At 41.9% G+C, this 24,137-nt stretch overlaps 1 protein-coding gene across 4 annotated transcripts in view; it reads right to left on the reverse strand.

Annotated features, from left to right (window-relative positions):
- Positions 1-2,759: 2,759 nt before the first annotated feature.
- Positions 2,760-24,137, reverse strand: part of KIF5A (kinesin family member 5A) — a 221,804-nt gene continuing 200,426 nt past the window's right edge. For all 4 annotated transcript variants that reach the window (XM_068267433.1, XM_068267432.1, XM_068267431.1 and 1 more), the window contains 4 exons: positions 23,888-23,967; positions 21,043-21,070; positions 17,672-17,791; positions 2,760-9,492 (listed from right to left, as the gene is read on the reverse strand). In XM_068267433.1, coding sequence (XP_068123534.1) covers positions 17,713-17,791; positions 21,043-21,070; positions 23,888-23,967 — 187 coding nt within the window. In that variant the 3' untranslated portion in view covers positions 2,760-9,492; positions 17,672-17,712. The remainder of the gene's footprint in view (positions 9,493-17,671; positions 17,792-21,042; positions 21,071-23,887; positions 23,968-24,137) is intronic.

The following is a 24,137-nucleotide window of genomic DNA, read 5'->3' on the forward strand; positions in this document are numbered from 1 at the left end:
GTTTATAGGGCGGGAGGAAGCCCCGGATAAGTATCTAATCTTTAGTTTTCAAGATCTCTTGTTTACTTTAAAGAGAACCCGAGGTGGGTTTCTGCAATCAATATTAGGACACAGAGGCACATTCTGCATACTATCACCAGCCTCTGTGTCCTTATAGTGTGCCCCCAAGCCCCCCCCCCCACGGGCTCTGCTGTCCCCCCCTTATAAAAACCGCCAGGCTAGCGACACACAGATTGTTGCTAGTCGGCTGTTTACATTCAGGCTGCCACTCACCACCGCTCCCCCGCCTCCTCCTTGGCGCTGCTCCCCGCCTGTGTCCCTTCCTCCAATCATCTTACAGAGGCAGGGAGGGAGGGGACACAGGCGGGGAGCCGCGCTATAGAGGAGGCGGGGAACGGCGGTGAGTGGCAGCCTGAATGTAAACAGCCGACTAGCGACAATCTGTGTGTCGCTAGCCTAGCGGTTTTTATAATGGGGGACAGCAGAGTATGGGAGGGAGCCTGGTGGCACACTGTAAGGACACAGAGGCTGGTGATAATATGCAGAATGTGCCTCTGTGTCCTAATATTGATTGCAGAAACCCACCTCGGGTTCTCTTTAAAGGTGCACATGAATTATACAAATTTTTGTGAATCATCATATACTCACCTAAAGGATTATTAGGAACACCTGTTCAATTTCTCATAAATGCAATTATCTAATCAACCAATTACATGGCAGTTGCTTCAATGCATTAAGGGGTGTGGTCCTTGTCAAGACAATCTCCTGAACTCCAAACTGAATGTCAGAATGGGAAAGAAAGGTGATTTATTTTGAGCGTGGCATGGTTGTTGGTGCCAGATGGGCCGGTCTGAGTATTTCGCAATCTGCTCAGTTTTTCACAGATTTTCACTCACAACCATTTCTAGGGTTTACAAAGAATGGTGTGAAAAGGGAAAAACATCCAGTATGCGCGGCAGTCCTGTGGCCGAAAATGCCTTGTTGATGCTAGAGGTCAGAGGAGAATGGCTGACTGATTCAAGCCGATAGAAGAGCAACGTTGACTGAAATAATCACTCGTTACAACCAAGGTATGCAGCAAAGCATTTGTGAAGCCAAAACACGCACAATCTTGAGGCGGATGGGCTACAACAGCAGAAGACCCCACCGGGTACCACTCATCCCCACTACAAATAGGAAAAAGAGGCTACAATTTACACGAGTTCACCAAAATTGGACAGCTGAAGACTGGAAAAATGTTGCCTGGTCTGATGAGTCTCGATAGAGTCAGAATTTGGCGTAAACCGCATGAGAACATGGATCCATCATGTCTTGTTACCACTGTGCAGGCTGGTGGTGGTGGTGGTGTAATGGTGTGGGGGATGTTTTCTTGGCACGGGCTACCTGAGCATTGTTTCTGACCATGTCCATCCCTTCATGATCATGACCACCATGTACCCATCCTCTGATGGCTACTTCCAGCAGGATATTGCACCATGTCACAAAGCCTGAATCATTTCAAATTGGTTTCTTGGACATGACAATGAGTTCACTGTACTAAAATGGCCCCCACAGTCACCAGATCTCAACCCAATAGAGCATCTTTGGGATGGGATGGAACGGGAGCTTCATGCCCTGGGTGTGCATCCCACAAATCTCCATCAACTGCAAGATGCTATCCTATCAATATGGGCCAACATTTCTAAAGAATGCTTTCAGCACCTTGTTGAATCAATGCCACGTAGCATTAAGGCAGTTCTGAAGGCGAAAGGTAGTCAAACACTGTAAGTATGGCGTACTTAAAAATCCTTTAGGTGAGTGTATTTTTAAACAGATTATTCAGATCTTAGTGCATGAAAACAGAGAAGCTGATGGGCTCAAATGATCTTCAATTATCACATGATTGATCAGCTGTTTAGAGGATACAAGAGCTGAAAGCAATTGGAAAAAAAGGGGGTGTCTAAGTGGAGTCAGAGAAGTCCACCCCTCAGAGCCGGATTACGGACTCCTTGTACTCAGTGCTCCTGGAGAAGACGAATTTCTCACAAAATGATTTGAGCACTCTGATTAATACATTTAGTAAACCATTAAGTAATATTTTAACATCTGTATTTGGAAATGGGATTTAGTAATTCAGAACAGGATTGTAGGCTCAATTATGCTCTCATATTAGCCCTTATTCAATTCACTTTTTCCCCCAAGTTTTCTCCTAGGAGATAATTTTTCATCTTCTGTTTAAAATAACTTTTCAGCTTTCTGCGGTTGAAAAAGTACCATAAAGTTGGTGTAAAAGTACTATCAAAATTATTCTGATTTTTTTCTTGCTTGCTGGTGGCTTAAAAGGCATTTTATTGATGTGAAAATATCACCTAGGAGAAAAAATTAATTGAATAAGTGCCATGATCTCTAACCTAGAGAACCTTACCGAGGGACCTGATACACTATGCGGGGGGGGGGGGGGGAGGAGGGAGGGGCTAGAAGAAGGTCCAGGTAAGTAGCAATCACAATTTTTGGCCTACTGGTAGTTCAGTTGTGCCTTAATAATTCAAACTCTGGGTACACACTATTTAACTGAACTGATTATTATCTTGGTAGGAAATAAAATTGGCATGTTTGTTGTACCAGCTCCAATCCCTCTACTTTTGCCCTTTGTTCTTTTGTGATACCTTCTCGGTGTGGTGCGATGGTTCGTCCACACTAGGGCACACATCACAAACATCAGTCCTGGTAGTGATAAGTTAGTAAATTGCCTTTACCTTAAAAAAAATGTTAAAGCAGAATATTGTTGAAGTATCTTTATTGTAAATTATCCTAATATTTTTTTAACCAAAAATAAAACAATAAATGTGTAATTTTACTCAAAACCCATTCATATTCTACCTACCATAATAATGACATTGTGCCTTGCGTCACATACTCGTCAAGGGAAAGCTTCATCAAAGAGACATTTATTTTACATAGGCTTATTTAGTCAGGAAAAGTTGAATATACAAAGGGCTGTAACCTTAAAATATAAGTCAAATGTCAATTTCACTCTTGTCTTCAGCAATTTGTAATGAAGAAATGTAAAGAATAAAATACATATATTTGTATCTGACAGTGATTACTTTTAAGGAACAATGGAGTATATTTATTAAAGAGAATCTGTACTTTAAAATTCTTACAATAAAAAGCATACCATTCTCTTCATTATGTTCTCCTGGGCCCCTCTGTGCTATTTCTGTCACTCCCTGCTGCAATCCTGGCTTGTAATTAACAGTTTTAGGCAGTGTTTACAAACAAATGACATGGCTTCTAACCAGAGTATGATACGCTGAGAACAGCTTACTGTGCGACTCATGCAGAGCTTGGAGAGGATGTGTAAAGCTTCTGCCTATCACAAGCAGTGCTGCACATTCCACACATTCCAGCCTGAGCCTGACAGAGCCGACAGAGGAAAGAAGATAAGATTTATTACAGAGACAGTGCAACTAGAAAATGCTGCAGTAAGACAGACCACATTAGAACAGGCATAGGAACTTATAGGATAGAAGAAATAAGGCTCAACATTTTGTTACAGAGTCTCTTTAAATTCCAGTAACCTTCACAGGCAACGTTTGCCAAGCTTCACGCAAATTACGTAGCATGTTCCATAATTTGCACAGCTTGCATTATGCATGCACTGTCTATGTTGCTGTGTAATATGCATTGTAAATGTTGCATGTCTAACAGAAGTTATGCAATTTTTGTAATGTGTTATATAATTTGCGTAAAGCCTAATATACTTTATGTGTGCTGCCTGCACATGTGAAATTTAACTGGGCATGGTGAATATAACCCAATAAGTGGAAAACTAAATGCAATGAACAGTGGCAGCTCTAGCTTTTTTTTGGGGGGGGGGGGGGGGCACAATGGCTGACTAGTGGGGTCCATTTGGGTGATCAAAATTGATGTTTGTATGGGAAGCTTAATATATTTTTTTGGCTAATTCAGGTTATAAAGTTAAGGCCAACTAGTTTAGCAATGATAGGAACCAAATGTAATATCACAAACAGAACTCAGAGGCTTTTGAGCAGAGATTATTGTCCAACTGATGGTGTTATTATTGAAGAAAGTTACCTACAGATGTACTTGGCTAGTTTGCAGGCTTGATTTAATCCCTACTTGCTAGCAAGCTTTTCTTTTGTAGACAGATCACCGACAAATCATCTCAGCCCCCAACCTGTGTTTAAGGGGCCTACAAGCAAGGGGAAGGGGAAAAGGCAGGAGGGAGAGAAACACTGTGGGCTTGATTCACAAAGCGGTGCTAACTGTTAGCACGCCTGTGAAAACCCCCTTAGCACGTCTAAACGAGCTTTTCGCGCGCAAAACTTTACGTGCGTAAAACTTTATGCGCGTAAAACTTTACGCGCGCACTGCACAGAGCTGCCCAAAGTTTTTTTTGCGCGCGGTACTTAGTGCGCGATCTGATTCAGAAATTCGGTGCTAACCTACTTAGCACCCTGGTTAGCACGTCTAAAGCTAATTAGGTTAGCACCGCTTTGTGAATCAAGCCCTGTGTGTGTAATTCCTTATCTTAGTATTGCTGGAGAATAGAGCTTGTATAATACAGACAGGAAGTTTTTGCATCAGGATTATTATCGCTAGTCGGCTGTTTACATTCAGGCTGCCACTCACCGCCGCTCCCCGCCTCCTCTATAGCGCGGCTCCCCACCTGTGTCCCCTCCCTCCCCTCCTCTGTACGCTGATTGGAGGAAGTTCATAATACAAGTTTATTGGCTAGTTTTAAAAAAAAAATTTCAGCTTGTAAGCATTCTTCAAACTCTATTTCTGTTCACTGTCAATGTTAGAACATACAATCAGAAGGAGGTAGAGAGGTTTTTTGGCAAATATAAGTCTCATCCAGATACATTAATCACAAGTGATCTTGCAAGTATTGTGAGGTATTTATGTCAAATAAAGAAGAGCCTTGGTTAACTTAACGCCTACATAGACATGGCAAATTTTTTTACAGACCCCATCCTATTCGCTCTACGCTGTTGGCGTCTGGAAGTTAACTGTATGTTACTGAGCGGGGGGAGGGGTGTCCGGGAAGGGGAGGGTCGTTCAAGGGGACACAATGATTCCCAGGGGGCCAGTGCCTCAGTTTAGCGCCACCCAATGAAGTGAGTTATCCTGCCCTAGTAGCTGCTTTCTCTAGAGAACCACCTTGTGCTGCAATAAGTTTTCGGTGTACTGTCTTAATCTGTCAGATTCCTGTTTTTTATGTTGCATCTGTTATTTTGCTCATCAGGTTGAAATCTGATTAGTGGTTATGACTGAGTAAAGTTTTTATTGTAGACATTGCTTGGTTTATGAAAGCTGTTCTGGACCACAGCTCTTTGGAGAACCAAAGTCATGCTGCAGACCTGGCTAAAGTTTGTGAAATACAATCTACTATTAAGGGGGGAAAGTTTGCAAATCCAACCACCGTTATATTCAACCATAGCAAAAGATGACTAAAGGTTATTAGTGTTGCTCAGATATGCCTATTTTCAATAAATATGCAGTCCATCCAAACTGATAAAATGTTCTGTATTTGGACTGCGTTGATCCAAACTCCATTGAAGTCGATGATTAAGAATTCTGGTTGGCCTCTGGTGGGAAACTACTGCAACCAAGTGAAACAAAAGGTCCCTGTCATGTTTTACATGCTTTGAGCAATGAAGGCATATTTACCATATTTTAAAATGTTGCTATATATTGCTGACCATGCAGCACTGTTGATGAATGCCTGGTCTGATCTGCTGCAAATAAGACTCATATTACAAAAGTCATGATGAACAGTTGGTAGTTTATGGCTATACTGTGCAGCAAACGGCTCTGGTACTAAGTGTTGGCTATAACATGAAATCTTGTCGAATAAGCTCCACAACACAAAACAACAATAATGAACAGTAAAGGTAGCTAACGGCTATACTGTGCAGACAAGCAGCAATGGTTGTTACTGCCTGGTCTAATATGCTGTAGTTGCATATGTAGTAGAATATGCTCCACAGCATAAGGCAATGATTATGAACAGTAAGGGCTGGGGCCTACTAAAAACAGTTTCCTGCGCTTGCCAACCAACTGATCACAAGTGTCCAACAGTGTGCCTGTCTGCAAAAACATGATGTTCGGAGTCAATGTGGGGAGACATGTTTCTTCACACATAGGATCCCATGCCTCTGCTTGCCCTCAGCAGCTGGCTGACTGCTGGAGAGGCCCAGGGTATGAGGATAGCCCGTCTAATTTTCACAACAATATTACTGCTGATCAGTTCAAGCCAACTACAGTTATCTGCATGCACAACCCCACAAAGACTGCTTTTTCTTTAATAAATACAAGACAGGCTGGATGTAATTTGAAAAACGATATCACTATGACCACAATTGCACTCATAATTCACTAACCTTTTGTAACCTAACAGCAAACAGTTTTTAATGGATACAAGCAAGGTTTGCAGCAATATGGCCCCTATTCAATTAACTTTTTTCCCTAAGTTTCCTCCTAGATGATATTTTAACACTTTATCAAAAGTGCCTTTTAAGCAACTCGCAAGCAAGAATAATTTTGATATTACCTTTTCACCTACTTTTTGGTACTTTTTCAATTGAAAAGTGCTGACTAGTTATTTTAAAGAGCAGGTGAAAAATTATCCCCTAGAAAAAAAAGTGAATTGAATAAGGGCCATGTTCACTAATAATAATCTCCAGCCAAGGAAACTCATAGATCAGGCACCTTCATTTGTAATACAAATTGATTTCCGACATAGCTACCAATCAGATTCAAGTCTGCATGAAACGTCAATTATTCAACTACGTTGATGGGTAACTCACAAATTTTTATAAGCCCTCACTTATAGAAAAAAAAAAGAGGGGTTGAATCTTTGTCCATCCCGGTGATGAACATTTGTTACAGAGTTTTACAGTAAATTGTATTTAAGTCAGTAAAAAGTTGGCTAGACCAAATACTCAGCTGTACAGACACTAAGGGCCATATGCAATTCACTTTTTCACCTGAGTTTTTTCCTAGGTGATAATTTTAAACTTGTCAATAAAATGCCTTTTAAGCCACCAGAAAGCAAGAAAGTACTTTTTCAGCTACTTTTTGATACTCTTTTAGTTGAAAAATGCTGGAAAGTTATTTTAAATCAAAGATTAAAAATTATCTTCTAGGAGAAAACTCAGGTGAAAAAGTGAATTGCATATGGGGCTAAGAGCTTGATTGCACCATGTGTTTTGGAAGAAATTCTAGAAGCCATCAAATCTCTAAAAAAATTACACAAAATGATCTGGGGTGCAATGGTTGTACTGCTCTTTATTATATGAAATAAGCACTTATTTTACAAACTCTAGCTAGTGCATTTGTTTAACTCTCCTTTTACAAGGAAGTAGTCTCCCCCTGCTTTTTGCCATCTCCTGAGACAAGAGGCGGACCTCCTCTTCCCATCTAGTTATATGCCTGTCTCCATAATTAATAATTACGTGACACTTTGCTGAGGTCTTAGACAATTTGTTCCCCTGCATCTCAGACCTAGATGGTGTGGACCAAAAGTGATTTATTCACTCCAGATAAGCTACGCAGTGGCTTTGACTAATTACAATAAAAAATTCTAATTTTAAGTTTTAATATTAGGCATTTAATTCAGTCTTGGCAAAGCAGATCAATAAAACCTAAAGCTACTGACATATGCTAAATTTTCACTATTCGAAAAACATCTGTGATTGCTTTGTGTGACCATCTAGTGTTTGTAAAGATGTTTCCCTATATCAGTGGCCTCCTAAAAGGAACTTATAACTACTTTTTCAAAATTTGTCAAACGAACCTCCCCCAAAGGATGGTCCGTAAACTAAGTTGATTTTTGGGGATGCAGCAAGCGTTTACTTACCCATGTTTGGCTGCATCTATCTTCTCTCACTTGGTGTCGCAGAACCACAGGTTCAAACAATATAGTGAGTAATAGGACGATATAGGCCGCAATCAATGCCGACGACAGGCGATGCATGCGGGTGCAGAAAGCATTCACTTACCTATGCTTGGCTGCATCCGTCTTCACTGGCTTGGTGTTGAAGAACCGCATGTTGAAACAACATAGTGCGTAATAGGCTGATATAGGCCACAATTATTGCAGGTCACGGGCGATGCATGTCGGTAGATGTAGTTCCCACTGATTTAATTACATCTCTTATCAGGGAGGTGTAACCACATCAATAAAAGTAATCTCCCACAATGTTTTGCGCGCCTCGGCATGCATTGTGGCCGCCTGTGATGAGCTGTATCATTACAGGAATTTCAACCTGCAGCACTGAGCGAGAGAAGATGGGGGCTTACATATAGACAGGGGGCTATGGAGCAGCCCCCAAGTAGGTAAGTAAATGATTACTGCACCCTAAAAGCCCACTCAGTTTAAAACCTCCCTTAGGGAAAGGTTTGTTTAATATAATTGCAGCACCCAGGTGCTCGGTATACTTTAATATTTGGCTCTGTGACATTGTTTATTTTGTTCCATTGCAGCTCCAGTGGTGAAGACAGGAAATTATGGTACATAATTGGCACCTAGTTATTTTTGCGACCCATAGAAGAAAGTTACATGGCAGCGCCAGCTGTTTAACTATGGCACGACGTACTTGGGGGTGGGATTTATCGCTGGACCAAATTAGCAGTATCATTTAGCAGCGTGTGTTAGTGTTAGATGTAGGTTGAAGATGCTCATTGTGAGATTTGGGTTAAAATAGACTATCAGTAATGTTAACTGTGCACCAAAATGTCCAATTGCTGTTTTTACATGTACACCACAGTGGGACACCTCCCATTGTCCCCTCTTCATAGGACAGAGAGCTCAGCTGAGAGTTGGTTCAATAATCAATAGGAAACTGTTACCCAAAGAAATCAAAAAAGCAAAACTTAAATGGGCCCATAGCATATTTTTTGTCCAAATTGCGATAAATAAGTGGAAACAATGAAAAATCATCAAAAGCCCGCCAGTCACATATTCTCACCTAGAAACTGCCACTGTATTTGTACTCTGTTTCCAAACAAGTTGCAACAGGAGCAAACTCATTCAGGTGGATACATGTATTTTTAATCATTCATAAATAAAATAATGTCTGTATTGAATAAAACTTTCCCTTGAGCTCAACCACCTTTCCAAACATGTTCCCTACGGCCTAAACACTGAAACAACAGCTTTACATTATTTCATTGTCTCCTTTTATTCCACTCCTGAGCGTACTTTTCTATCCGCATGTAAATGACACAGTGTGAGAATTGACAGATACATAAGTTAATCTACAAGGTTGAGTTTAAAACACAAGTGGGTACATAATTGAGTGCATTGCAAAGTTGTAAAGATATACAATAAACATTAGCAGCTGTTAGTATACAGTACATTAACAGAGCACGGTAGAAAGACACTGAGCAAGACAGTCATACAGGAAGAATAATGTCTGGCAGCAGAGGCCACAGGAAGCTAACTTGCAGCATGCTGGGAATAAGCTTCAGTTCCTTTGGAAACTAGAAGTGGAAAAAAAGAATGAAGAAAAAGCAGAGAGATTAATAGATGAGTGTGTTAGCACAGAAAACAAAGGTGTGGTACCTGTCATAGCCTGCTGTGGTGTTCTACGCCTTGTGCTGTTTGTGGAGATTGACATAATTAGTAACTAGCTGCATCTCATGAAAATCACAAAAACATATGTTCATTTGCATACAAAGGTCATTTTAGAAGTGTCAGCATATACCGGCATGGGTTTTCAGCCTGCAATAGCTATTTAAAGTGGAACACAGGTGGCTCCCCGCCTGTGTCCCTTCACTCCCCACCACAGTAAGCTTCCTCCAATCGGATTACAGAGGCGGGGAGGGAAGGGACACAGGCTGGGAGCCGCACTATAGAGGAGGCGGGGGAGCGGCGCTGAGTGGCAGCCAAAAGGTAAACAGCCGAATAGTGACAATCTGCGTGTCGCTAACCTGGCAGTTTTTATAATTGGAACAGCAGAGCATGGGGGGAGACTGGGGGCACACTGTAAGGACACAGAGGCTGGGCATTGTATGCAGAATGTGCCTCTGTGTCCTAATATTGATGTCACAAACCCACCTCGGGTACTCTTTAAGCCTCAGTATTTACACTAATTAGACATTTTGATCAGCTAAACAAATGCAGAACACAGAGCAGTGAATTTCTTCAACAACTATATGTGAAAAAAAGTTTTTATTGTGTGCTGTGCAAGAGTTCGGGTCTGCTTTAAGCCTAGCTCTGAGCATAAATGGTTTCCTAGCACTGTATAGGTACATGGTATTTGTTTTGACTGGAGTGTAATAACCTAGAATAGATCAACTCATGTAAAACAAATCACTTCTGTAGTCCCAGATCCAATGCCCCTTTACTGAGCATTTTCAGCAACACAGACTTTCAAAGCTGCAGGCTACAATCATAACACAAAGCTGTGTTTGTGCCCTGCCCCAATACATGACAATGCCTGCCTACAGTCCTTGTTGACAATTTCTTCTTCTGGGCTGCCTCAGGTCACATGTCCAAATTGTGAAAACAGGATTTTTTTTAGCTATAGGTGCCTTGTTGGGACAAAAACCAAAAATATATAGACACTATAGTTATTAAGTTATCAGGTGTACTGGATTTGGGTTTTTAATATATACTCTATGCATAATAGGAGATAGCCAACAAGATGCAATAATTCCAAAATTGATGCAATATTGTGCAAATTTTGTATGCAGATTTTTGCAGCTCGAGCCTGGACCAATTGAATTCCACCTCAGCAGTCCATTTTCAAGCTGCATAAATATGCACACAATCCTGCATCAACTTGAATATTTCTCATTGACCATTCCTAATGTATAGGCTGCACTTTGTCTTTATGGTTGGACATAAGGCAGACTTCTGGCAATTAGAGTTGGGCCGAACCTCCGATTTTAGGTTCGGGAACCGGATTCGCGAACTTCCGCGGAAGGTTCGGTTCGCGTTAAAGTTCGCGAACCGCAATAGACTTCAATGGGGATGCGAACTTTGAAAAAAAAAATTTATGCTGGCCACAAAAGTGATGGAAAAGATGTTTCAAGGGGTCTAACACCTGGAGGGGGGCATGGCGGAGTGGGATACACGCCAAAAGTCCCCGGGAAAAATCTGGATTTGACGCAAAGCAACGTTTTAAGGGCAGAAATCATATTAAATGCTAAATGACAGGCCTAAAGTGCTTTAAAACATCTTGCATGTGTATACATCAATCAGGTAGTGTAATTAAGGTACTGCTTCACACTGACACACCAAACTGTTCACTGAACAGAACAGGTATGCAGTGGCGGGTTCACTGAACAGTACAGGTATGCAGTGGCGGGTTCACTGAACAGAACAGGTATACAGTGGCGGGTTCACTGAACAGAACAGGTATGCAGTGGCAGGTTCACTGAACAGAACAGGTATACAGTGGCGGGTTCACTGAACAGAACAGGTATGCAGTGGCGGGTTCACTGAACAGAACAGGTATACAGTGGCGGGTTCACTGAACAGAACAGGTATGCAGTGGCGGGTTCACTGAACAGAACAGGTATACAGTGGCGGGTTCACTGAACAGAACATGTATGCAGTGGCGGGTTCACTGAACAGAACAGGTATGCAGTGGCGGGTTCACTGAACAGAACAGGTATACAGTGGCGGGTTCACTGAACAGAACAGGTATACAGTGGCGGGTTCACTGAACAGAACATGTATGCAGTGGCGGGTTCACTGAACAGAACAGGTATACAGTGGTGGGTTCACTGAACAGAACAGGTATGCAGTGGCGGGTTCACTGAACAGTACAGGTATGCAGTGGCAGGTTCACTGAACAGGTATGCAGTGGTGGGTTCACAGTACAGGTATGCAGTGGTGGGTTCACAGAACAGGTATGCAGTGGTGGGTTCACAGAACAGGTATGCAGTGGTGGGTTCACAGTACAGGTATGCAGTGGTGGGTTCACAGAACAGGTATGCAGTGGTGGGTTCACTAAACAGGTATGCAGTGGTGGGTTCACAGAACAGGTATGCAGTGGTGGGTTCACTGAACAGGTATGCAGTGGTGGGTTCACAGTACAGGTATGCAGTGGTGGGTTCACAGAACAGGTATGCAGTGGTGGGTTCACAGAACAGGTATGCAGTGGTGGGTTCACAGTACAGGTATGCAGTGGTGGGTTCACAGAACAGGTATGCAGCCAGGGACAAGCTAAGCCTAACTAATCTTCCCCTATGAGAGAGAATGTGCAGCAGCTCGCCCTACTCTAACTAATGCAGGCACACGAGTGACCGTAATGGTCGCCGCTGCCTGCCTTTTAGTAGGGGGGGGAGTGGCTCCAGGGGGCTAGTGTAGCCTAATTGGCTACACTGGGCCTGCTGACTGTGATGTAGAGGGTCAAAGTTGACCCTCATGGTGCATTATGGGGCGAACCGAACTTCCGAAAAGTTCGCCTGCGGGACGCGAACGCGAACCACGGAAGTTCGCATGGAACCGTTCGCAGGCGAACCGTTCGGCCCAACTCTTCTGGCAATCAGCAAAGCACTGATACACTGCTGAAAAGGGCCCCAGTGTGAAAGGGCCCATACTGGGAAGCTGGTCTCCTTGCATGCCACTATTCTGGCAGGTGGACTGTGCCACTGTCGTACAGGGAGTGCTTTTGAAAATAAATTAATTCCAGAGAATCTCTCATAAGGAGATGGACTAGTCTTCAAACTCTCAGAGTTTTACCACCTACTGTGACATAGGAAAAAAATACATTTACTCTAATACACATTTATTTTACATTTTTTCATGATAGAGGTGCTTTAAAACAGTGTTCCCCAACCCTGTCCTCAAGGCCCACCAACAGTGCATGTTTTGTGGAAATCCTCAGAGGTAGTCAATCAGCTCTGCTGCAACACTTATTACCCCACCTGTGCAAGCTTGTGGTTTTCTACAAAACATGGACTGTTGTTGGGCCTTGAGGAAAGGGTTGGGGAGCTCTGCTTCAAAAAGCCTGGCACATTTTCATTCAGAATGGCATTGAAAATTTTATGGCAACAAATTAAACCTACACCGACACCAAGATACAAGCAAACAATTGTTTTTCTTGTTTAAGGAGGAACTCCAGTGAAAATAGTGTAATAAAAAAGTGCTTAATTTTAACAAAAATTATGTATAAATGATTTAGTCAGTGTTTGCTCATTGTAAAATCTTTCCTCTCCCTGATTTACATTGTGACATTTAACATATGGTAACATTTTTACTGCTGGCAGGCGATGTCACTGGAAGGAGATGCTGCTTGCTTTTTTGGCAGTTGGAAACAGCTGTTATTTCCCACAATGCAACAAGGTTCCCACAGTATGATGTCAGTACCTCAGTGCTGTGAGGCGCTGACATCACACTGTGGGAGGGGTTTCATCACAATATCAGCCATACAAAGCCCGCTGATGATCCGTTTGAGAAAAGGAAAATATTGCTCGTGGGAAAGGGGGTATCAGCTACTGATTGGGATGAAGTTCAATTCTTGGTTACGGTTCCTCTTTAAGCTTTGTCACAGTTAAAACATTGTTTCTTAAATGTTTTTTAAAAGTGTTGAGTGTGTAGTTGAATTCAAGTAAAATGGTACAACTCCCAGTTGTTACAGGCTGGTTTATGGTGCCCTGTGGCCATCACTGGTGTCCACCTATGGTGTGTACATGGTGGGAGATGCAGAAGATCTCTGTTAAGGTGGCCATACATGGTACAATTGTTTCATCCAATCTTACCAATTCTATGTAGTATAAGGGAACTGCCTAAATTATCCTTTCGGTATATTCACTTAATTTACCCTTATACTACATAGAAATGGTAAGATTGTATGAAAAAATTGTACCATGTATGGCCACCATTAGGCTGACTTTCTCAGATCCAGCCTGACACTGAGCCCACCTACCAACTACAGAGAGGCATCAGGGGTGGCTTGCAGAGGCATGTAGAACTTGAGAAATGGATACTGGGCATCTCTAACCCAGCTTGTTTTTTAGACATGTGTATGTTTATATTGACTAACAATAATTTAATATTGCTCTGTGCCACTTACTTTAACCACTTTACCCCCAGCGGTGCGGATTTCTCTGTCCCTTTTTCCATCCTTTCACCCCCAGGGACAGAGAAATCCGCACCTCTCGCCACTGTCCGCGCTCCCGCTCACTCGTCTGCGCGCGCTCGTGCACGCCGCCGCCCGCTCGCCCGGAGATCAATGAATGGGAAAAACCTTTCCCGTTCGTTGATCTAAGCCCCCCGCAATGATCAGCTGCTTCTACGAGAAGCAGCGATCATTGTAAGAAAAAAACAGTTTCCCAGCCTCCTAACCCTTCCTGCAAGCGTACTTCCTGTACACTTGCAGGTCACATAAACAAAAACTTACTGTGGCCATCTTGTGGCCAAATGGTAAAACTACACCCTAAAGCATTTTTCATATACAAATATATTAGTTATACACTAAAAATTAACTCATTACCTCCCACACTCCCCAATTTTATTTTTTTTGTAATTAAAAAAAAAAAAATTACAATAAAAAAAAATACATAAATAGTTACCTTAGGGACTGAACTTTTTAAATATTTATGTCAAGAGGGTATAACACTGTTACTTTATAAACTATGGGCTTGTAATTAGGGATGGTCGCAAAACTGAAAAAAATGCACCTTTATTTCCAAATAAAATATTGGCACCAAACATTGTGATAGGGACATAATTTAAACTTTTTTATAACCGGGACAAAAGGGCAAATACATTTCATGGGTTTTAATTACAGTAGCATGCATTATTTAAAAACTATAAAGGCCGAAAACTAAAAAATAATATTTTTTTTCCCACATTTTTCCTATTTTCCCATTAAAACACATTTAGAATAAAATAATTCTTGGCATAATGTCCCACCTAAAGAAAGCCTAATTGGTGGCGAAAAGAACAAGATATAGTTAATTTCATTGTGATAAGTAATTATAACGTTATAGACAAATGAATGGAAGGAGCGCTGAAAGGTGAAAATTGCTTTGGTGCTCAAGGGGTAAAACCCCTCAGTGGTGAAGTGGTTAAAGTTACTTTTTTAACTTTACTGTTTATAAAATACACAAAATTGCACCTGTAATACACACAGGCACAACACTTCTACTTGTAAATTCTCTCTATTCTACATACAGTATATTTAATGTGCAATGGTGTAGTTGTGGTCAGTAACCCGAAGTGAGAGGGATATAGAGGCTGGCATATTAATTTCCTTTTACACAATGCAGATTGCCTGGTTGTCCTGCTGATCCTCTCTCTGCTTCTACTTTTAGCCTTAAGGCCCATACACACGTCGGATTTCCGTGAACGACGGGTGGATCGCTCAAACTCACTCTTATCGAGCGAACGACAGTCTGTACACACGCCCGATTTAGCGGGCAAACGACTGAACGACGGGACGTTCAAACGACCCGTCGTTCACAGAAATCCGACATGTGTATGGGCCTTTAAGCTGCATACACACATGAGATAAAAAGTATTTGGAAAACAAAAGATCAAAGACCTGCAGATAATCTTTGTAAAAAGTTTACAAGAAACCACCAAAGATCACGACCAAAGATATTTGTCTCTCAAACACCAAAGTCCATCCCGACATATCTGGTCTGCAAACAATAGATTGTTATGTTGGGAATACGGGGTCGTTCTTTCCGCTTGATTCTCCACTCAATTGATTTTGCCACTCGACTCTCCACTCAATTCTCTTCCGCTCATTTTTCTTATCTTTTTCCATTCACCTCTATCAGGAATCGAGCAGCAAAATAATTGAACGGGAGATCGGACATGTCGGAAATGATCTATCTAACCATCTATCTGCTGCAAAAACAACTCGCATATTCTCAGCATAAAACAAGGTCTGTATGAGATCTTCAGATATTTCTTAACGTTTATGTGCACTGGCATGAGTAAAAAAGAAGGATTTAAAGAGATGACAAAAGCATTTCCTGGGTCTTTTGCATGAACTGATCTTTTGTGTGTGTACAGTATCTTTAGAACAATCAGTCTTTCAAACCATCCAGACAAACCGATGTGGCAGATTGATTCCTCTTCTGCCAAAGATTTTTATCTGACATGTGTACCCAGCTTTATGCCAGGTACACATGATGCAATTTTCTGATAGATTTACTGTCAGATTGATTATTTCCAACATGTCTGACAAGTTGGTAATAAATGATCTGACAGTAAATCGGTCATAAAATTGCATCGTGTGTACCTAGCCATAGACCCTGAGCAAGCATGAAGATCAGATGTATCTGACTTATGTTTGACTGGATTAGCTGCATGCCTGTTTCACATGTGTGATTCAGATCAGTGGGACCCAGGCAACTGGTATGAAAGGAAATAAATATGGCAGCCTCCATCACTTCAGGTGGACTTCAAAGGAAACCTGTAATGAAACAAACAGCCCCTGGGGGGTACTTACCTTGGGAGAGGGAAGCCTCTGGATCCTAATGAGGCTTCCCCTTCCTCCTCCGTCCCTCAATTACAGTGCTTGATGCCCTCAAACATCGGTTAGGTAAATATTTACCAACCATGATCCAGTGCTGGTGCAGTAATGGCTTCCCATTCAAGCTCAGGTGGAAAAAGCCGATCCCGATCGGGTCCCCTCTACTGCGCAGATGCAGGCAATAGAGCGGACCCGATTGGACTTGGCTATTTCCACCAGAGCCTATCGGAAAGCTGCTACTGCGCTGGAACCCTGAAGGTACATATTCTGGCCCGGATTTACATCGCAGGACCCTGGGCACAGACGTCTTGGCACCATAGACTTTACCCATCATAAGCCTACAAACATCCAATGAACCGCGCTGCAAGTGTGCTGATTGTCCCAGCTGTCAGTTCTCCCTTTCTTCCTTTGCCTGTCATAGGTAGCTACAGGTGCCCCTTAATATTGAACGCTGTAATAACAGCGCAGGAGATTTGGGAGCAGCCGGCGCCACCATAAACCGTAATAGGAATGACGTCTATAGCGGCGCACAGTGAGTAACTTCAGCGCCGTCAGAAGACGGAGCTGAAGTTACTTTTAAAACACTGTAATTCGGCCTTCAGCAATAGCTGGAAGCCGAATTACATAATTCTCTACCATCCACGTCAACCTGGAGGGGGAATAGCAATTAACGCCGCCGGGACTTGTGCAGCAGCAGGATAACACATGTACTGGCTGTATCCTGCGCCCAAGTCTCCCGGCGGCGATTTCATATATATGCCTTAGTATTAGGTAGCCAGAGGTACCCTCAGTATTATGTAGCTAGAGGTGCCCCCAATTATTAGGTAGCTAGAGGTGCCCCCTCTCTGAAGGGAGATCTGGTCAGGGGAATTCAGAGACTCGGGTAAGTAACCTCTCATTTACACTCCGCTCGGGACTTTGCATAGGCAAGGCAGAAGAAAGGCACTTGGGGAGAGAAGGCGCCTGAAGGCATGTGCCTACAGTGCCTTATGGTAAATCCGCTTGTCTGCGTTTGTTGGGGGAATTTTTGAGGGAGCAGCGCTGGATCCCTGAGGCTACAGAGGATGGGTAAATCTCATTAGGATCATGGGGCTTCCCCCTCCCAAGGTAAGTACCCCATAGGGGCTTTTTTGTTGTTGTTACAGGTGTAATACTTTAATATGAAATGAATGTATAGGTTTGTTAATGACAGGATCCACATACTGAATATACATTACCTGGAAGTGCAGGTAGACAATTTATCATGTGAATGCTGTTATTAGCTGGCTGCTGTCTCCTGATGGAGGGGAAATAACTGGGACTGGTCATCAGCTTCGCAGCCACAGGGCAAGTCACTTCTGTAAAAGATAGGTTTGGCAATAAATAACTGCAATAGTATAAATAATTGCAGTAGGCATTCAATTCTCAGACTGGTATTTGTTTTGTTTGAAATGGCACTCCCCACTCTTTGCTCAATGGAATTCCACTGCTTCATTTTAATGTCTGACTAAAAAATACCTCAGCTATTAAAATGATAATGCACAATGAAAGCAATTTATGCACCACGCATATATTCAGTACACAGTACAATGATTCTAATACTGAGTCACGATCCCTGCAGGCCACAGTCCTAGTCCTCATATGTTTGTGCAGGACTTTAGTGCACTTATACTTAAGTGTCCTCAAATTAGTATTGCTTGTCAATACAAAATTATCGCCTGCAATATTTACAATACAGAAATGAGTCAGAGCAGCTAGCACACCCATACGCTGTGTTTTCAGATGTTAATTGCATGCATGGTAACAGAGGTAGTAGCACACTTCTGTTACCATGCATGCAACAGCACGTTAAGAAGACACATTTATATTTAGAGATGTGTTAAAGGAATGCTATCGCGAAAAATTGTAAAATATATATATACACATACAAATAAGAAGTGTGTTTTCCCCAGAGTAAACTTCGCTATAAATTACTTTTATAGTAGGTTGCTGTCACTTACAGTAGTTAGTAGAAATCTGATGGAAGTGACAGGTTTTTGACTAGTTCATCTCTTCATAGGGGATTCTCAGTATTTTATTTATTATTTACAAAATGCTCCCTGGAAAGAATCTATCCAAAGATGCAGGCTGCCCCCCATCTGTTTGCACACTATTCTTGCAGTTGGAATGAGCAACTGCTGCGTTCACCAAGTGCTTTTTAAACCCAGAGAATCCTCCATAAGGAGATGTACTAGTCCAAAACCTAGCAAAGAAATGAACAGCGCTACTTAAAAACAGATGAATGCTTACCTGCAAAAAAGTGCAGACCCCACTCATGGGATACAAATACACAATGAGCACACATACAACCTGTCTACCACTTGGAGGATGTTAGTTTCCACTAACAGCTTGCATGCAATTTGTTAGGTACTCGTCCCTCCCACTGTCGAAGAAGTCTTTCCTCCATGGGAGGGGACCTAACACTAACTAAATCCTACCTATGCATATGCATAGCCTGGGCGCGCTACCAGTAAAATTAAGAATTGCGCAGAAAAAGTGGGATCAGCGCATCACCAGGCCGCCTCTGAATGGCCTCAGCTCAGAGATGCGCTGAGCCCCCCCAGACACTACAGCCATCTCTGAGCTTAGGCCATTCAAAGGCGGCCTGGTGATGCGCTGATCCCACTTTTTCTGCGCAATTCTTAATTTTACTGGTAGCGCGCCCAGGCTATGCATATGCATAGGTAGGATTTAGTTAGTGTTAGGTCCCCTCCCATGGAGGAAAGACTTCTTCGACAGTGGGAGGGACGAGTACCTAACAAATTGCATGCAAACTGTTAGTGGAAACTAACATCCTCCAAGTGGTAGACAGGTTGTATGTGTGCTCATTGTGTATTTGTATCCCATGAGTGGGGTCTGCACTTTTTTGCAGGTAAGCATTCATCTGTTTTTAAGTAGCGCTGTTCATTTCTTTGCTATGTTTGGTTTAATTCTGGTCAGCTGCTCCCACTTGTTAGTTTTTCTTTGGTGTATATGCAGAGCCTCTGTTTGGGTTCAAGGTGCGTTTGTAGTTTCTGGGGGGGCTCAGCGCATCTCTGAGCTGAGGCCATTCAGAGGCGGCCTGGTGATGCGCTGATCCCACTTTTTCTGCGCAATTCTTAATTTTACTGGTAGCGCGCCCAGGCTATGCATATGCATAGGTAGGATTTAGTTAGTGTTAGGTCCCCTCCCATGGAGGAAAGACTTCTTCGACAGTGGGAGGGACGAGTACCTAACAAATTGCATGCAAGCTGTTAGTGGAAACTAACATCCTCCAAGTGGTAGACAGGTTGTATGTGTGCTCATTGTGTATTTGTATCCCATGAGTGGGGTCTGCACTTTTTTGCAGGTAAGCATTCATCTGTTTTTAAGTAGCGCTGTTCATTTCTTTGCTATGTTTGATTTAATTCTGGTCAGCTGCTCCCACTTGTTAGTTTTTCTTTGGTGTATATGCAGAGCCTCTGTTTGGGTTCAAGGTGCGTTTGTAGTTTCTGGGGGGGGCTCAGCGCATCTCTGAGCTGAGGCCATTCAGAGGCGGCCTGGTGATGTGCTGATCCCACTTTTTCTGCACTAGTCCAAAACCTGTCAATTCTGTCAGATTTCTAGTACCTATTGTAAGTGACAGCAACATACAGTAGGAGAAAAGTAAGTTATAGCACATTTTACTCTGGGAGAAATGTACGGGTACTTCTTATTTATGGGTTTTTATGTATTTTAAATTTCACAATTTTTAGCAATAGTGGTTCCTAAATGACTTGGGGGGCACTTTGACCAGTGCCTTCCTTTAGCACCAATGGCCTATTCTGAAAATGAGCATGCGCTGTAACTTTGTGTGTTCAGCTCCACTTAAATTGCAGATATGGAACTGTGTTTTATTTTCCTGAATAAAAAAAAAAAAAAAACAACAGCCATTATGTCTGGGACTAACACTAAGTTCATTAAAAAGCAGTGAGTGTAGCACTGGAAAAAGCACATTCTTTAACTGTATTCTCGAAGACCAAACTTTTCCGCAAAATTTTACCACTATATTTCCGCCAGCGGTAAACTCCGCATTTTTTCAGCATTCTCTAACATTTTCCGCATGTTTGCCGCATGCGGAAAAAAAGATGCGGAAACAGCAATTATTCATGCGGGAATCATGCGGTAAAAAGGTCGCATGAAAAAGTGTTTAAAAAAAAAAGTTAAAGTCCAGCAAGCACAGCCCTTAAGCCTCCAGACTTCATTAAAGTTAATGGGATGCGGAATATATCACCTACTACTTGTAGGTGATAAAAAAATCGGTAATTAACGACGAAATGATGCGCCTGAACATTTTTGAGAATTGATCTTTTATTGCAGAAAATACCGACTTTTGCGGAAATTTTTCCGTATGAATCCCACACTTTTACCACACTTTTTCCGCATGCGGAAAAAACATGCGTAACATTTTGAGAATTTCAATGTGGCGGTGTTTTGGTCGGTAACTTCCCGCATGCACTTTACCGCATGCGGGAAGTCTTTGAGAATAGAGCCCAGTGAGGTGATTTAATGTGACGACCATGTGAATAACCAGTCATGCCTTATTACACAGCACTCTGTTCCTGTGACTCACCTGTTATCATTGATGTCTGTAGCGTTGCCTGTATGTGCCAAGGTGACATAGAAAGATAGCGTTATACATTATTTAGCCAAAGATAACTTCCTTTGATTACATTTACTTATGGCTAATAAAAGAGTGAACTTTCTGAACCTCTCTGGTGCCAACTTCATGCTATGATATACTGTATGGAACAAAAAGTAAAAAAAAAATAAAAAATGAAACAACAAGAAGCTATAGCTTGTTTTCTGATCAACAGAAAAGCTGCTTAAGAAACTCAAAGTGCACTTAGAGCACCCATCACCCTTTTTTTCACAATGAACCTCCCCATAAGGCAGTCTTCTAACGCAGTGTGCCATTGGGGGGCCGGGAGAGCTCCATTGCTGCAGTTCAAAGACTCCACCTATGAATCGCACTCCCGACCACAATTTATGCCAGTAGATGCATGCCGCAGTGCATGCTGGAAGCTGTAGTATGCAGCTCCCACCAGGGAGATATATAGACTACAGCTCCCAGCATGCATTGTGGCATGCATCTCCCGGCATAAATTGGGTCCTGACCCGGAGTGCACTCAATAGGCGGATTCTTTGAATTGAGACTGGTGATGGCAAATCCCATATGGGTGGGGGAGGGGACTACAGGAGCATACTACCATATGTAAGCAGTGGTACTACCCCTAACCAAAAGCTTTGTTTGGACATTTCTGATGGTTTAGTTAGTGGTCAGCAGTAGTATGTTATATATATGCATTACATATTGTCTATACCTAGTGATATGCATTTTGAGAGCTTCTGTTCTGTTCTGCTTGGACATGTGACACAGCAGGGGAACAAGGACCACCCTTTTCCTCTTTTCACTGACTTAATGCAGTACAGTGTTTTGGGAACAACTTTTTATCCAGTGTTGTTTTAAAGCTGCTTTTGCTCACAGAACTTTCGAGACCAACTATTGTAAATAGTTTACCTATCATGTAGTATGGATACAAAGGCGCCAGAAGGATAAAAAGATCTAAAACGTTTAAAAGTGAGGAGGTAGTGGTGGACTTACCTCCTCCGGGCAGACACAAGAAAATGCCAATCAATTTTTAGCAAAACAATTTATTTACATACTCCAGTAAAATACAACGCATTTCGCGGGGGTGACCTGCTTCCTCAGGCAATAAGATGGAGCATATACAAAAACAGGTCTGGTACTATGCCATGCGCCTCTGTGAGGAAGCGGGTCACTCCCGCGAAAAGCGTTGTATTTTACTGGAGTATGTAAATAAATTGTTTTGCTGAAGATTGATTGGCATTTTCTTGTGTCTGCCTGGAGGAGGTAAGTCCATAACTACCTCCTCATTTTTAAATGTTTTAGATCTTTTTATCCTTCCGCCGCCTCTGTATCCATACTACATTATACATATCCACCCTTGGAGGAGTGGTGTTACCCCTTTTTTTCTTGATCTACAGAGAGCAACTTCTTAATCCTGAGTGGGGACAGGTCTAATCTCTCCACCTGCTTTTACAGTGGTTGCATATGTGGTAACCCTGACTTGTGAGTATACTACATATACTCTTTCCACACACCTTCATTTACCAGTGCACACTACACTATATAGGGCTCTCGGTGTCCATCTTTTTGTTGAGTTTACCTATCATGTTTATTTCGTTTACCTATACTGTTTTTTTTAGTGTTCACAGTCAGATTTCGGGGATATGTGATATGAAAAAAAAGGAAAAGGATTTTTATGCTGGCTTCCATCTTTACCGTTTCTCTGTGATGCCCAAAGTGACATCACTTCTGCACTTTATTTTTCTTTTCTTTCAACCCAACTCAGTTTTAATTTTCCCTCCCTATTGCCACACACTTACTGTCCCTCTCACACCAAAAATCACATAGACAACAAGCTTACATCATTGTGTAAACTCTTCAATTTCCTTCAGGTTATAGTGTCCTTGTCATATCCAAAATAGAAAGCTTTCTGCTATTTGCATGCTGAGAAAAGCCTGTGACCGTAGCTAAAAAAAAACTTCCCATGATCCTGCTGGAACTGTGCAGTTCCTGCAGTTCAGCACCCAGACGAGGTAAAAAAAAGAAAATGGGGACATATAGGGACCTATTTAAAGAGACACTGAAGCGAAAAAAAAATATGATATAATGATTTGTATGTGTAGTACAGCCAAGAAATAAAACATTAGGAGCAGAGACATCAGTCTAATACTGTTTCCAGTACAGGAAGAGTTAAGAAACTCCAATTGTTATCTAAGCAAAAAAGCCATTGAGCTCCATGACTTTCAAAGTCGTAGAAAGCTCTGTCTTCTGAAGCTTATTATCTTAACTGTCAGTCACTGTATTTTCTTTTTCTCTCCAAAAGACAGGTCAATAGTTCACAAGACTGCTCTGTAAAAACATTTAGAATGCTGAGTAGTGTGTAAACTGTAAATATTAGATAATGATGCAATGTTATAAAAAACACTATATAACTGAAAATAAAAATATGAGAATATTTTCTTTGCCACTAATCTTCTAGTAATTATCCGTACTACACAACCAATTCATTATATCATAAAAAAAACAAAGATCTCTACTGGGTATTGTTATGGAGAAAAACATTACAGATATTTTGCATGCAGTTTTCACTCTGTGTATTTTATCTTCATAGACTCAGTTTATATTGCTCAAGCTCAGTTCAGGATCACCTTAATTTCATGACAGATCACATATTTGCACTATTGTCACTGGTCTGGTGCCCGACATTGCATCAAGTATATTTGTGTCTGCACAACACACAATATCCAGCTGATCCTTTTACAACAAACAATACTAAAGCCACAGTTCACCTCATTATCTTTTTAGGCCATTTAGTTGGACGCCTTACCATTGTCCACATTCATCTTTGTGTAGGGAAGCAAGCTCCTAGATGAAATGCTCCTTGCGGTGGAACATGGGTTGGTGAAACTAAAATAAAGAAAGGAAAGGTCAGTAATGTGCTAATGGTGTAAAAACTGATAAGGAAGTAAACTGTGCCGTCTTCTGTGTTTAGAGAGCGTGCTACAACAGGCACATTTGCATAATATCTTATCATATACAGTTATGAATGTGAAAAATAGCAGGATGTTTTATTGCAA

This window comes from Hyperolius riggenbachi, chromosome 2 (genome assembly GCF_040937935.1).
Source record: "Hyperolius riggenbachi isolate aHypRig1 chromosome 2, aHypRig1.pri, whole genome shotgun sequence".
Lineage (NCBI taxonomy): Eukaryota > Metazoa > Chordata > Amphibia > Anura > Hyperoliidae > Hyperolius > Hyperolius riggenbachi.